General features: G+C 46.4%; 1 protein-coding gene across 2 annotated transcripts; it reads left to right on the top strand.

Annotated features, from left to right (window-relative positions):
- The first annotated feature begins 1,703 nt into the window (after positions 1 to 1,703).
- On the top strand, positions 1,704 to 13,246 carry TREM1 (triggering receptor expressed on myeloid cells 1). 2 transcript variants are annotated; one of them, XM_055263461.2, is made up of 4 exons: positions 1,704 to 1,820; positions 5,675 to 6,031; positions 7,262 to 7,454; positions 12,305 to 13,246. In XM_055263461.2, exons 1-4 carry the CDS (start codon positions 1,772 to 1,774, stop codon positions 12,408 to 12,410), a joined length of 705 nt encoding a protein of 234 aa, XP_055119436.1. In that variant the 5' UTR covers positions 1,704 to 1,771; the 3' UTR covers positions 12,411 to 13,246. The 2 variants fall into 2 exon arrangements, with proteins under 2 accessions (XP_055119436.1, XP_055119437.1); XM_055263462.2 differs by lacking the exon at positions 7,262 to 7,454 and having other exon boundaries at positions 1,745 to 1,820.
- Positions 13,247 to 14,770: the final 1,524 nt, after the last annotated feature.

The following is a 14,770-nucleotide window of genomic DNA, read 5'->3' as shown; positions in this document are numbered from 1 at the left end:
TCTTCCAGGAACTTAATCCTCCACACAAAGTATATGAAGACACAAAAATGTACAAAGTATGTGAAATAGCTATTAAGTGTGGAATATTAATTTTGTTGTAAGAAGGGGATTTATTCACTGAAATAAACTTTATTAATCTGACTCATCACCACAGAAGTCACGTAGGCTCCTCTCTGAGTCAGAAAATGTCAAGACCTTTCTGTCTATTTTTCCTCTTTAGGGACTGCTTGAGTACAGCAAAAGGAGGGGCCAGCAGATTTCAGTTCAAGCATGTTTGAAGCCTGTTTTCTGACATTATTTGTAAAACAAAAAATAAACATAGTAAAATCTCCACTACAAATGATCTCTATAAAGTGTAATAACATGATTTAAGTTTATGTAGTATTTTCTGTATTTTATAAATTGCTGCATTGAACAGCTTTAACAAAAAAAATTAAAGTTAGCCTTGAAAATTTTTTTGGTTGTTGTTTGTTTTAATTTGCAGACATGATAGTACCTTTTAGCTGTTCCTATACTTGAGTAGCAATCAATTTGGGTGTAAAATATTAGGGTCATAATGTTCTTTATACCTCATCCCACTCTCTCATGGTATTTGTTACTCAGAGAAGAAATCTAAGTCCTGATTCTTTCAATTCCTTTGAAGAAACCAAGTTACTTTTTTGTTTATTTAGCAGTAGGAGTCTTTTTATTTAAATTAAAAAATTTTCACCTGGAAACTTCCTATTCTAGGTCTCACTTTATGAATTTTTTCTATGCCCATGTTGAACTCTCAACCTCCAATTTTAGATTTCTTCTCAGACCTGGAAAGCATATTTTTGAAGATAAAATTTTTAATCTTGCTTGTGATCCACCATTCCATTTTATGCTTTAAGGGCATCTCTAATTTGTAGATTGGAGTTCTATGATTTGTCTTCCCTTAAATTTCTGAGCTCTTCTAAATGTCTTTATTCATTTCACATTTGGGAATATTTCTGAAGTGAATCCTCTCCATTATTGATTTCATTTTCACACTGTCAAATCTATCTTTTCTTGCTTCTAGTACAAAACCTGCTGGATTTTTTCTTCTTTCTTCAGTGTCTTGAACAAAGTTTCCTTTTTAAATCTAAGTCTGTTCTTGTTGGGTGGTGGCAGTGTCCTCTCAAATTGTTTCTGGGGTCCCTACACCCCCGTGAGCTCCCAGGCCATGTCTGTGGCAATGCTGAAGGACAAATGCAGGGTGTGGCCCTCCTGGTGGTGAAGAGGAGGTGCACCCCAGGTCACCAGAAGCCAAGAGAACCGGCAGGGCTGAGCAGGGCAGGATGTAGAAACATGTTCTCACAAAGACCCTGAAGATGAGATACGATTGTCGCAGCCTGCCCTATGTGGGCCTGACTCTCTTCACTACACTAAACTGGATGCGAATGGAGAGGGGACCTCTGAAGAGCAAAGGGTCCTCCGTTCCCCTTCCTAATATTAATGCCTTACTTTGATTTACATTCAAGTATCATTCTCCCTTAGATTTTGTAAGGTTGAAAGGTAATTGTCATTATTACCACAGAAAGGAAAACTAGAGTTCAAAGAAACTTAACTGAGAAGTGAGTCCTGGTCTCTGAATTCTTGTGTTGATGTCAGGAGTCAGAGCAACTGGTGATGAAACAGAGCACAAACTCAGTGACTCCCAGGAATGGCCTCACATCCTGTTGTGCAACTTTCCGAAGCCTCTAGGTCATTGCGGTGCCTTGTAGCTGTCCCGGGAGCCCTCAGCAGCAGTTGGAGCGGGTGCACAGGAAGGATGAGGAAGACCAGGCTCTGGGGGCTGCTGTGGATGCTCTTTGTCTCAGGTAAGACAAGGAAGAGGAGTGAGCAGGGGAGGCGTTTGGTCCAGGATCTCGGGGAGCCCTTTTCTGTTGAAGCTTCAGAGCACAAGGCCATCCAAGATAGAGCCAACCAGTAGTTATGGCAGACCGTGGTGCTCTACCCAGAATTGGGAGAACGTGCAGTGCCTGCGCACAAAAGTAAAAGCAGGAGAGAGTCAGGGAAAAAAGATGTCTGTGCATGTCGATGCTGTCAGAGACATGCAAAGCCTAGTATGGGACTAATGATAGAGTAGATCTCATCATGGCATGATCTACAATAAGTTTATTTGATGTTGAAATTTTTTTCTTATATTCCATCATGATGTGTTTGATGTTGACAGTCTGTTAAACCCAAAAGACAGAATTGATTTAACAAATATTTCCCAGGGGTCTACTATGGGCCAGCAAATATACTACTGCTGAGGATGCAGATGTGACCAGAAGAGGCTGGTGCTCATTTTGGTGGAGGTGATCATCCCAGCTCTCCATGGCACGCTGGGGTTGGAGGGCACAGTCGCTGAGGCTCAGCAGAGCCGGCGCATGCCCCACCTCTTCCTTGCGTCTCCTCTTACGATCTGCACAGCTCACATCTGCACCCAAACCAGAAGCATGAGGGGCTTTATTCACTCCTCCTCCTAATCCTTATGAATAACAGGAGGAAAGTGTCAATATGAGTTAAAAGCGAGGCTCGCCTTGGGAAGGCGTGAAAAATTGGGGAGAAGTATTCTCCTGGGCTCTCTACTTTGAGCAAGGTCTTGGACAACTGCCTTGAAGAGCCTGTGCTCAGACATTGCTCTGGGTCTTCTTGGAGCTGGGGTGATAATCTAGATGGGCAGAAGGGAGTGAGCTCCTCATGGACAGGTGCATTTCCTTGTGTTTGATTCATGTTTTTCTGAAGGAGAACTGGGAGATGGCAGAGGGCTGAAGGTTATGTACCTGTGTGAGAGAAAACCAGTGGTATATATTTCATTGTGCCCTGTGGGGATAGGTTAGGGGTTAACCTGAATGCTCCTTGCAACTGGATGCTTATTCACACTTGGGCCAGGACTGCTCTAATACCTATCAGACTGTGTTGGACCATGTAGCTCAGTGCTTTAGATGGAGCCAGAGTCCTTGGGTTTGAATCCTGGCTCTAGTACTTAACTATGGTGAGACTTTGGGCAAATCACTTAATCTGTCTGTGCCTCAGTTTCCTTGTCTATAAAATGGGGAGAATAATGGTGTCAACTTTTCACTTTATAAAGATTAAATAAGATAGTCTTTAAAAACCCTTAGCACATAATACTTACTAGGTAGTATTTGCTAGCCCTTTAATTAACATATTCAAAGGAATTCCCTTCTTGCAATTGTGCACAGACAGCTCAGCAGCCTTCGTTTCTTATTGTCTCCTTGCTTCTGTGAGAGACAGGCAAGTTTGCAAACTCAGTCACCTGTAACTCCCACCTTCCCCTGGGGAGCTGGCAAATAAAAGAGATTTATCTGTAACATTAACTTCAGAGGTTAGGGCTTCAGTGGTGGCAACTTGAGGATGGAGTCTGTGTGTCTTCCAAATTGCCCAGCACAGTGCCTATGATAGAGAAGTCTCCCAGCCTCAGTCTGATGAGTGAGTGAACAAATGAGGGAACCAGGCTTGGTTTCAGACAACACTCGGCCTCTGGTCAGCAGTCCCTTGGAGGCGCATCCCTGACCGGAGTGTGTGGGAGTTGCCCAGGAGGTCTGTTTGCAAGGTTTCCTTAGAAATTGGAGTCTGCTCCCAGAAGAACTGGCTTTCAAGCCTGGTTTCACCTTTAAAATCCTTGTGGGTCCCTGAGTTGAGTCTTCCTAAGGCCAGGCAGATCTGTTGGCCTATCCTGGGGTGGGCATGCCAGGGGGCTCCATGAAAGGGGCAGCGCTTGTCATTTTTCACCAGGCCTGCAAGGACCTAAGTGTGTGGTATTAATAACAGCAGTACTAGTGTTACCTTGACCCACACAGTAGACCCAACAGCACTGTCTAGCCTGTTATTTGGTGCTCCATGGGGGAAGGTACCCCAGGCCTGAGTGGGTAAGCTACAGTCTCTCAGCAAACTTAGAGAGCCCCGTGTGTCCAGCTGAAAACACGGACCTTGGTCTTCTCACTTCCGCTCTGCTTGGCCTCCCATCACCAAGGCTCCCTCGGACAAGGCCAGATGAGCATTCCCAATTCTAGATAGTTAACCCAGTCCGGCCTCCAAGAACGTGATGGAAACTATTGTCACTGTAACCCAGGGGTTCTCAAACCTGGCACTATTGACATTTGGGGTGGGATGATTCTTTGTTGTGGGGGCTGTCCTGTGTACTGTAGATTGCTTAGCCTGGTGTCCATTAGACGTTAGTAGCATCCACCCCTCTCCCTGGTTATCACAACCAAAAATGTCTAGATATTGTCCAGTGTTTCAGGGAGAGTTGTGGCGGGGAGCAAAAATTGCTCCCCAGTGGAGAACCACTGCTGTGACTCCGTGAACTCAAAAGTACGAGGGGGCATTTCTTGGCTCAGGTAACTGGGAAGTACAAGGGGTGCTCCTTTGGCGCACAGCTGAGTCCATGACTCAGATAACGTGGGGTTTTTTCTCTCTTTCTCTCTCTCCCTTCCACTCTCCCCCACTCCCTTCCTCCCACTCACTTTCTGCCTGTTTAGCCATTCTCAGGCAGCCTATTCCTACATGGTAGAAAGTTTCACATAAGAAAGTTTCACATCTCATTGACCTGTGAATCCCAGCAAGAAGCATTTCTCTTAATGGCTACAGCGGTCTCAGGGAGGACTCTGATTGGTCCAGCTCAGCCATGTGCTCCTTCCTGAACCAATCAGCCTGGCAGGGAGATGGGGTACTTTGTGTGTGTGTGTGTGTGTGTGTGTTAACAGAGTCTTGCCCTGTGGCCCAGGCTGGAGTGCGGTGTTGTGATCTTGGCTCACTGTAACCTCCTCCTCCCGGGTTCAAGTGATTCTCCCACCTCAGCCTCCCATGTATCTGGTACCACCGGTGTGTACCACCATGCCTGGCTAATTTTTTTGTATTTTTAGTAGAGGCAAGGTTTCACCATTTTGGCCAGGCTGGTCTCGAACTCCCGACCTCAGGTGATCCGACCTCCTCATCCTCCCAAAGTGTGGGATTACATGCGTGAGCCACTGTGCCTGGCCCCGAGATGGGGTACTTGGATTGGCAAAGCCTGTGTCCTGTGCCCATCCTTGAGAATGTGGGCTGACCCAACAGTAGAGCCACGCAGGATCGTTCCCTTGGAAAGCCGTGCTCTGCTACCCAAGGAAGGGAAAAAGGAGTGCCAGGCAGTCAGATATCCATGCTCATCATGCCCTCCAGATGGCTTCCTCACTGTTTGTCCAAAGGTCTTTTGAACTGATCTCCTTGCCCTGACTTAGATGAAGTTCCTCAAGCTGTCCTTGGAGCCACTCTCTGCTAGCACCGTGTCTTTGCATTCACTTTTTATGTCGTACGCCCTTGTAATCATTCCCTCCCACCATGCTGCAGCCACTGGTGGTCTTAGCACAATATCCCATGTTCTTTCTCCAGTCAGGCAGTTTCTTCCTCTCAAAGTCAGTCTTCCTGTCCTGATCATTTATGAAATTTGATCCTCATGCACCATATGCAGTCTCACTTTTATAGTAAAAAACCTACTCACAGTGGAAAGATCTGAGGTCTAGTGCTGCCTTGCAGGGCAAGTTGTATTTTCTCTGGAGGCCTCAAGAACCTCGTCTGAAATATGGGTGGTTGGACAAGAAAAACAGGGGGCTCCTCTCCTTTTTCCCCACCCAGAGAGAGAAAAATAATTCCTCACAGAACCCAATTTTCTTATCCCTGCTTATAGAACTCCGAGCTGCAACTAAATTAACTGAGGAAAAGTATGAACTGAAAGAGGGGCAGACCCTGGATGTGAAATGTGACTACACGCTAGAGAAGTTTGCCAGCAGCCGGAAAGCTTGGCAGATAATAAGGGACGGAGAGAAGCCCAAGACCCTGGCATGCACAGAGAGGCCTTCAGAGAATTCCCATCCAGTCCAAGTGGGGAGGATAATAATAGAAGACTACCATGATCATGGTTTACTGCACGTCCGAATGACCAACCTTCTAGTGGAAGACTCTGGACTGTATCAGTGTGTGATCTACCAGCCTCCCAAGGAACCTCACATGCTGTTCCATCGCATCCGCTTGGTGGTGACCAAGGGTGAGTGGCCTGGTATTGCGGGGGAAAGGAAGGCCAGATGAGGAAAGGGGCAGTGGTGGTAGCATCGGCAGAGCTGGGGTTCAGGATTCCCAGCAGTCTGTCTTCCTCCCAGGACCTCCTTATCTCTCATCTAAGGTCCAGTAGTAAGTAGAACCTTCCATGCATGAGATTCTCCTTGGATAGCACAGCCTAATTTGGGGTGCTGTGGTAGGAGTTGGGGTACAATTAAGGTGAGTGGTAGATTTGGGATAATTTAGTCCCATTCTTTGTTCTCCACTTAGAAGTCATGTCCTGACTCCCCCTCCCAAGGACGTGTTTGGTGGCATGCCTGTGTGCTTCTGAAGCAGCCCCTCTCAGATCTTTCTGTGGGCACAGACTACCTGGGGATCTTATTTCAAATGCAGACTCCAACTGAATGGGTACAGGGTGGGACCCAAGAGTCTGCATCTCTATTGATCTCCCAGGTGATGCCAATGCTGATGGTCCATGGCTCCCATTTTGGGGGAGCAAGTCTCCAGAGCTCATTTTGTGTCCCCTTGTACACAACTCTATCTCACTGGATAGGATTTACTTATCTGTCCCCTATTCATTTCGGAACTGCTTGAGGGATGGGCTCTGAACCCTTAGCAAATAATGGAGTTTCTGACACAAAGTAGGCCCTCAGGAGATGTTGCATTAAGGAATGAATTATGGAAGACAGAGGAAAGGGAGGCAGGTTCAAGTTCCTAGCACCTGGGGAATTCTAAGCCTGAGGAAGACAAGGTGCACACACAATATATTAATAAAAGATAACTTTTAAAGCAATATGCCATAAGCCAGGTGAATGAAAGGCAGAGTGAATCAAGTAAGCCTGGAATTATTCTTGGAGAATGTGGGGGCGCATGAATTGGTGAAGAACAGAAGGCAAGTGCATTTCCAACAGTACGAATGGCAAAAAATTCCTTTCCTCTTCTCTCTTTCTGCTCTCCCTCACTTCCTGCCCTTTTTTTCTTCTTTCCTTTTTTCGATTTCTGACTCAGGTTTACTCCACAGTATTTATTTGGCTTTAGCAAAAGAAAACTTTGCATTTGGGCCATGCTCATTTCCCTCCTCAGCTTCGTTTACCGTACCACCTACCCGTCCATCAACTCATCCACCTTTTCATCCATACATCCATACATCCATTCACCCACCCATCCACCCCTTCATCATCCATCTGTCCATCCATCCATCCAATGTGTTTTCTTGCAGGTTCTTCAGGTACTCCTGGCTCCAATGAGAATTCTACCCAGAATGTGTATAAGATTCCTCCTACTACCACTAAGGCCTTGCGCCCACTCTATACCAGGCCCAGAACTGTGACCCAAGCTCCACCCAAGTCAACTACCGATGTCTCCACTCCTGACTCTGAAATCAACCTTACAAATGTGACAGATATTATCAGGTATGGTTTCCAGGTCCCTGGGCCCCTGGTTTGGACACTGAGCCCTTTGTTCCCCAGTCTGTGTGCTGAGAGGATGTGAAAGTGAGGGAAAGGGGAGGGTGGGGCAGGAGCAGACTTGAGTCACATTAGTCTGGGTAGAAATGTCCAGGGGAAGAAGGAGGTGGTGATGGAGAATAGCGGAGGCTCTCAGCCAGGCTGTCATTCTCCCCAGTTCACCTTCTTTGTTTCCTTGCAACCTGAGTAATAAAGAGAGGGACATGGCGTCTTCCCCAAATTCCAGTGGAGCTCATCCAACCCCAGGGGCCTGAAGGGCAGTGGGAAAGCACTGTGAGTGAGGGTCCATGGGAGCCATGGACCATCAGCATTGGCATCACCTGGGAGATCAATAGAGATGCAGACTCTTGGGTCCCACCCTGTACCCATTCAGATACATTCTTGGATCTAGTGTTGGCCTGACTAACCGACTGTGACTTTGGGTGAGTCAGGAACCCTCTCTGGCTTTAGCTTCCTTGACAATTCAGTAGGCATGGTAGAAACTCAAAGCTGGAAGACATTGTCTACCTAACAACTCTCAGCAGGAGCTGGAGCTGGGGCTAAATGCAGTATTGGTTTTTGCCTTATTGTTTTTTAAATAATATTGCTGCATGTGCCCAATTATAGATAAATAGAATCAGAATTTTTGCAGATGAGGTGCTCTCAGTATTTTTAATAAGATCTTTAGGAGATTTCTAATGTGTAGGCAAACTTAAGAACCACTAACTTAGCAATTTCACACCTCTTTACAGTTATTAAATGTTGATTTATATTAGAATGTGTTTATCATGAAATATTGAATTATCAGGGAGGGAAATACTTTTCCACATCACCACTAGTCTAACATGTCTCTTTTCTCATATTCTCTTCTAGTCTTTATTCATGTTTATACATATTTTAATATGGCAGTAAGTCTAATTATACATGTTTTTATTCTTTTCCCTGCTGAAATTATTCTTTGCTGCTGCTACCTAAATTTCACAAATATAATTTCAGTGAGTGCATATTTTTCTATCAATTGGGAAAGCCATAACTTACCTAATCACTGGCCTGTTCTTAGGCATTGATATAGTGATAACTCTGAGATAAACATATTCTTGCAGATATATTTTCTTCTTTTAAATAATTAACTCAAATGAAATTTCCGTGAGTGAGATAATTTAAACACTGATATCATTTTGTATACAAATAGCATCTACCAATGGTGTTCCAAAAGATTGGAAACAATTTGCAGTGTGATCCATTATGCATAAATAAAGCAGTGTCACTGCAGGCTTACAGACATGGATTTAGTCTTTTAAATCATTAAATAGTGTGAGTTAAATCACATTCCTGCTAAAACGAATGTGAACTGTTGCCTGCCCTAATTTCTCTATGAGTGTAGACTCTACCTCCATACGGGTAGTGGCAGTGCCTTTTTCCCCATTACGTTGTTTGGGGAACAAAGTGCTCATCAAACTTTTGTGGAATAAATCAAACGAATGATCTACTAAGAGTCAATTTTTTTTCGTCTACTTTCATTTTGCAATACATAAGTTAAGAGTACATAACCTTTGCCTATATTCCTACTTTTACCGGAAGGAGGGCCTTAAGTGTAAGCGGTCCGGGTTCTGGGCCTTTTAAACAAAGTATTGGACAAGACGCACAAAGTAACAAAGGAATGAAGCAGTGAAAGCAGGAATTTATTTAAGCGAGAAAGCGCTCCCCAGGGTAGAAGTGGCCCCAAGCAAGTGGCTCAAGGGCCCCGTTACAAAGTTTTCTGGGTTTGAAGTACTCCACGTGAAGTTCGTCTCAGTTACCCCTTATCTGGATGAAGCATTTGGTTTGTGGCTAAAGGCTGAGGTGAATTGGCGCCCTCTGTGGGTAAAGGGATGGTCGTCTCTGCTTGGCTCAGGGCCAATCTAAGGCACTCTCCCTTTCCATCTGAGACGTGGTGGAAGGGGGAGGACTGTAGGGAGAGTAGCCTTTGATCCTTTGCTGCTGGGGCATGGGGAGATGGGGTTTCTCCTTTTCGTTTAGCTTTAGAAAGTTTATGTTAATTGGCCTTAGGTTCCCTGACCCCAGCCCCAGGAGTTTTCCTTTTGATCCAGCTTTGGGAAGTCAGCACGAATCCGTCCTAGATTCCTTGCCCCCAGACCTTGGTGTTACTCCATGATTCAGCATGAATTGGCCTTATGCTCCTGCCTTCAGACCCTATTCTCCTGCCTCGCTACTGGAGACTGCATCTCTCTTTCATCTGTTAAACTTTATCTATCATCTAATATGAACTATCCTTTCAGCCAAAGTCCAGTCTGGAAAGTGGAATCCACAATAGCTGTTTGAAAAGAAGCAGCTTTTTTTCTTTTTCTTTTTCTTTTCTTTTCTTTCTTTCTTTCTTTTTTTTTTGAGACAGGGTCTCACTCTGTCAACCAGGCTGGAGTGGAGTGGCACAATCATGGCTCACTGTAGCCTCAACCTCTTCCCACCTTTGCCTCCCAAGTAGCTGGGACCACAGGTGCATACCACCAGGACAGCTAATACTTTTTATTATTTTTGTAGAGATGGGGGTCTCCCTGTGTTGCCCAGGCTGATCTCGAATTCTTGGGATCAAGTGATCCTCCCACCTCGGCCTCCCAAAGTGCTGGGATTACAAGTGTGAGCCACCACATCCAGCCATGGAAAGAAGGAATTTAATGCAGGGAATTGTTTGCCCAGGTGATGGAAGAGCTGAGACGCTAACCTGGGGATGGAGAGGCACTGCAGAGGTAGCCACTATCACCCTATCTCTAGGTAGTTTCCCCAGAAGCAAGCTGTAAAGTCTTGTTAAAATGTTTTAGGACTAGGTGTGGTGGCTCACACATGTAATCCCAGCACTTTGGCAGGCTGAGGTGAGAGAATCACTTGAGCCCAGGAATTTGGGATTAGCCTGGGCAACATAACAAGACCCCGTCTTTACAAAAAAATAAAAAAATTAGCAGGGCATGGTGGCATGCACCCATGGTCCCAGCTACTCGGGAGGCTGAGGCAGGAGGGTCACTTGAGCCCAGGAGATCAAGACTTCAGTGAGCCGTGATCAAGCCACTGTACTCCAGCCTGGGCAACAGAGCAAGATCCCGCTCTCTCTCTCTAAAAAAAAAAAAAAAAAAAAAAAAAAAAAAAAGACAAAAAGAAAAATGTTTTAGGAAGTGATTTCTGGCAAAGCCATTGAGGAAGTGGGACCAGGAAGGGAAGGAAGCCAAGCAAGCGTGTCATAACCAAGGGGTATCTCACAGGATAACTCTGGCTCAGTCTTGTTAAGGGGCTCTGGGGACTCCTGGGTCACATTTGGAGTTGTCCCTGTAAGGGGCAGTAACTGAGCAAGGGCAGCTCTAACCAAGGCCAAGCACATGAATTCCTGGCCCTTCAGGGGGTTGGTAGCTTGTGTGCAGCCTCAAAAAAAATGCAGGTGGTGGCCTGTTGGTAGTGGACATGCCCCAGGAGTTCAGCATAGGAAAATGGTAAAGCACTCAGAGTGGATCATGCAGAGCACTGGCAGGAGAGACTTGGGGAGGAGGTGCACGGAGCAGAGCCCAGAAGCCAGGACATTCAGGTTGCAGCACTGGAATCCGGGCAGATGCTGAGGAGGATGAGTGCGCCACAACCATGTGAGGGGTGAGAGAGATGCTGGCTCCCTGCCCCTCGCTGCCTGTCTCTCTGCCCCATCCCTGCCCCTGTCTCTGCCCCCTGTCCCCCACCAGTTGCTGAACTCGACCAGGCAGCCTTGGGAATGTAGTCCCCTGTCCTACAAGTCAGGGCCCTTGACTGGGGGTGGATTTCAGGCAAATAGGCAGTTTTCTGCTTTCTAGCTCCTTTATGCCGTTTCCCTCTTCGCTAGTTTGTGCATATGGTTTTAAGTTTTGTATAGGTGGGTGTGTTGATTTTAAATCAATTGCTTTGCTTTATTCCTTAATGTGTTTGATTCTATTTCCTGGTGACTTTTCTTGGGTTTTTATTTTATCTTATTTAAATGTTTAGTCCAGGGGGAAGATTTATTCTGGTACATGCTATAAACTATAGAAAAGGCTACACCGTTATCATGTTGCTGTCCAGATACTGCAAGACTATTTACTAAATGATCCTCCTGCCTCTCCAAGTAGCTGGGACCATGGGTGCAGGCTACCACGTCCGGCTTATCCCCTGGACCTCTGATTTCCTTAGAGATTACATTCCTGCATAGCACTGGCTCTGCATCTGGCCTTTTTGTTCCATTGCCATCTGTCTGTCCCTGTGTCTCACCATGCCATATCCTTGTGCTCTCATCTGCTTGCATGTCTGCTGATGGAACTGGCCAAGTGCCCTCACTCCTTTACATCTTTTTATTATGACACCTATTGATGTTTACCCAGAATGCTTAGAATCATTTCACCAAAATCTATAAAGTTCGTCATGAGATTTTCACTACAGGTGGATTCTTCTCGGTTTATAGGTGAGGAAACTGAGCTAAAGAGGTGAGATGACCATCCCAGCAGGCAGGGTACAGTACTGAGAATAGAGAGTGGGTTTCCTGGTCAGGGTCCTCTCTCCCTACCACATCACAGGGAGGAGGATGGGCTGAGCAGCCTGACTGTCTCCCTCCAGTGCCTCTCCTGGACAGGGACCTATACTCTCCACTGAATTGTTTCTAATCAGTAGTTTTTGGCAATGAGACAGACCGAAAAGCACAGGGTCAGGCAGTGCAGGAAAGGTGGAGCAAGGACCTAAGCAGGGGAGAGTGGGACATGAAGGCATTTTCTAGAGGGAACATGTGCGTGTGGGGGAGCCTTTGCCAGCAGTAGCGTTCAGCCTCTTCTCTCCCACAGGGTTCCTGTGTTCAACATTGTCATTCTCGTGGCTGGTGGATTCCTGAGTAAGAGCCTGGTCTTCTCTGTCCTGTTTGCTGTCACGCTGAGGTCATTTGTACCCTAGGCCCACGAACCCACAAGAATGTCCTCTGACTTCTAGCCACATCCATCTGGCAGTTGCGCCAAGGGAGGAGGGAGGAGGTAAAAGGCAGGGAGTTAATAACATGAATTAAACCTGTAATCACAGGCTATTTCTAAAGTCAGCGTCTCACCTTCCTGTCCACTGCCCTCATTTCTCTAACAACCTTGGGTGGGCATTTGTGCCTCAGAAAAGAAGTTACAGCCCCAAACATGCCTGGTCCTTCATTCCACCAGTCACTTGGGGTTTGCATGAAATACAGACAGTTCAATGCTTTTCACCGTAATTCTCTTGCGGGGGCTGTGACATGCAGAAGGCACTCCTGATACTTCTCCTGCTCAGTTTTGCCCTGGACCATACAATTTTGGCCTGACCTGGACAGAGCTCCCACTACAGAAGCATCCTGCTGTCCCCATGCTGGGACTTCCTCTTTCTAGCATCAGACACTTGGATTTCATGCTTATATGTGGTTCTTTCCAACACTCCCAGAAAAGGGTGTTGAAGATTGTGGAACATGGAGAAATAAGACATCATGGTGAGAAAGTGCATCCTTCTCAGAGAAGAGTTAAACTGAGTATCTTGTCCTGGGGAAATACTGGCAGGCCGAGATGGGATCCATAGGAGAGCAACAACAGACAATGGTCAGACATCCTGTGTGCATTTATCGCTGGATCCTGAAAATAGCCCCGTGAAGGCAGAAATGTATGTGACTAGAACGAGGCCACATGAATAAGTCACTGCCCACTGGCAGGAGTGAAAACTGAAGAGCTCTTTACCTGAAGGACCCCAAAATCATACAGAATAGAATAACCAGGAGTTCCGCCTGTGTCTAAATGCCTCTTTTCCTGTATCACACAAGGGTCGGGGTGGTGGGATAAAAGCCCTCCCCCCAGGAAGCTTCTGGAGGCTGTCCCCATGTGCTCGTCTAGTTCCCCACTCTGCCCTCCTCCTCCTCTCTCAGTCTGCTCCTGGAACACCCGCCTCAGTTTCCATGCTGTCTCCAGCGCCCTCCCCTGTGAAGCAGGTACGTGTTCAGGCCACCGCAGAGACAATCTCTGTGGGAGATTGTCTTGCAATCTCCCACAGATTTCAATCAGGATTTTATTATTTCCCACTTTGAGCTTTAAAGGGAAACGGGCCTCATGGGTGGGGAAAGGATGGTGGGTCCTTCCAGCCCAACTTAGTGATGTCCAGGGCAGATATTATCCTCAATTCCCAAGAGCAATCATACTTTTCCACACATACAGTGTGTCTCATGTTCGGTAAATGTATTTTTACAATGAGCATCACTTCTGTGGAAAAAATTCCCTGCACGAGGAGGTCCAGCTTCCAGCCTGCTCCATCACATAAGGACTTCCCCATTCCTCTGAACGCTGCTCTGTCACAATGTGCCCAGGTAATGGTAATGACCCTAGAGAGATGATTTCTGAACCCCAATTTTGAGCCCATTAGAAGATGTGTGGTGGGCATTTATTTCATCCTGATGCTCTGGTGAGAATCTTCGCAGACGCACTACATCCAGAAGCTGTTAATCTCAGTGCATTTATTTTCCTACCTAAAAGAACCAAGCAGCTCAGAGGCAGTGACTGTACAGGATGCAGTGTTTATATGCTGAGCTTGCTGGTCTGGAACCCGCACTTTAGCAATCCCAGCGTTGCTCCTGTTTGTGAAGTTGACAAAGTGACCAGGGCAAGGGGGTATTATTAAATGCACTCTAGGAGAGGCAGAACACACAAGGGCGATGTTTCTCAGAGGTCTTTAGGCCACCTGCATCAGATTCTCCTGGAGCATAAAGCAAATGCTTTATGAGTCCAGGGCCCCTGCAGACCTACTGTATACTAGTATACAGCTCCCTCTAAGTGGATCCAAAGCTTGTTTCCAAGAAGTCATTACACTCCTTACCAAAGCCCATGACACATTCATAGAGATTCATCCAGACATAACCTACTGCATGGTCCAGTGCATGCTTGTGTGCTTAACTTATTATAGATCAAGTGTTATTTAAGTCCAACATATTAAACATGCCTGAAATATTATATGCACTAAATCGGAAGACAAATGGCCATGTTGGATACTCTCCCATTTGCACTTACAGGCCACGCCACGCTCCATCCTCCCCATCCTGCCTGGGAACCTGATCAATGTGGCTAAACCAGCAGGCTCCCTGGCTGCCAGCTTCTGGCTGGTTGAGCCAAGGGGAAGCATGAGAGGAGAGCCGAGGGTGGGGAGACAGTCAGATCAGGGTTTCTGTCCTGAGGGCTCCCTCCCTGGGAGGTGGTGGCAGGAGTGGCTGCATTCCCCTCTGAAGGCTCCTTCAAGCCCCTCACCAAACAGCTCCCATCTCC

This window comes from Symphalangus syndactylus, chromosome 23 (genome assembly GCF_028878055.3).
Source record: "Symphalangus syndactylus isolate Jambi chromosome 23, NHGRI_mSymSyn1-v2.1_pri, whole genome shotgun sequence".
In the NCBI taxonomy this organism is placed as follows: domain Eukaryota; kingdom Metazoa; phylum Chordata; class Mammalia; order Primates; family Hylobatidae; genus Symphalangus; species Symphalangus syndactylus.
This window is presented reverse-complemented; position numbering and strand designations above follow the sequence as displayed.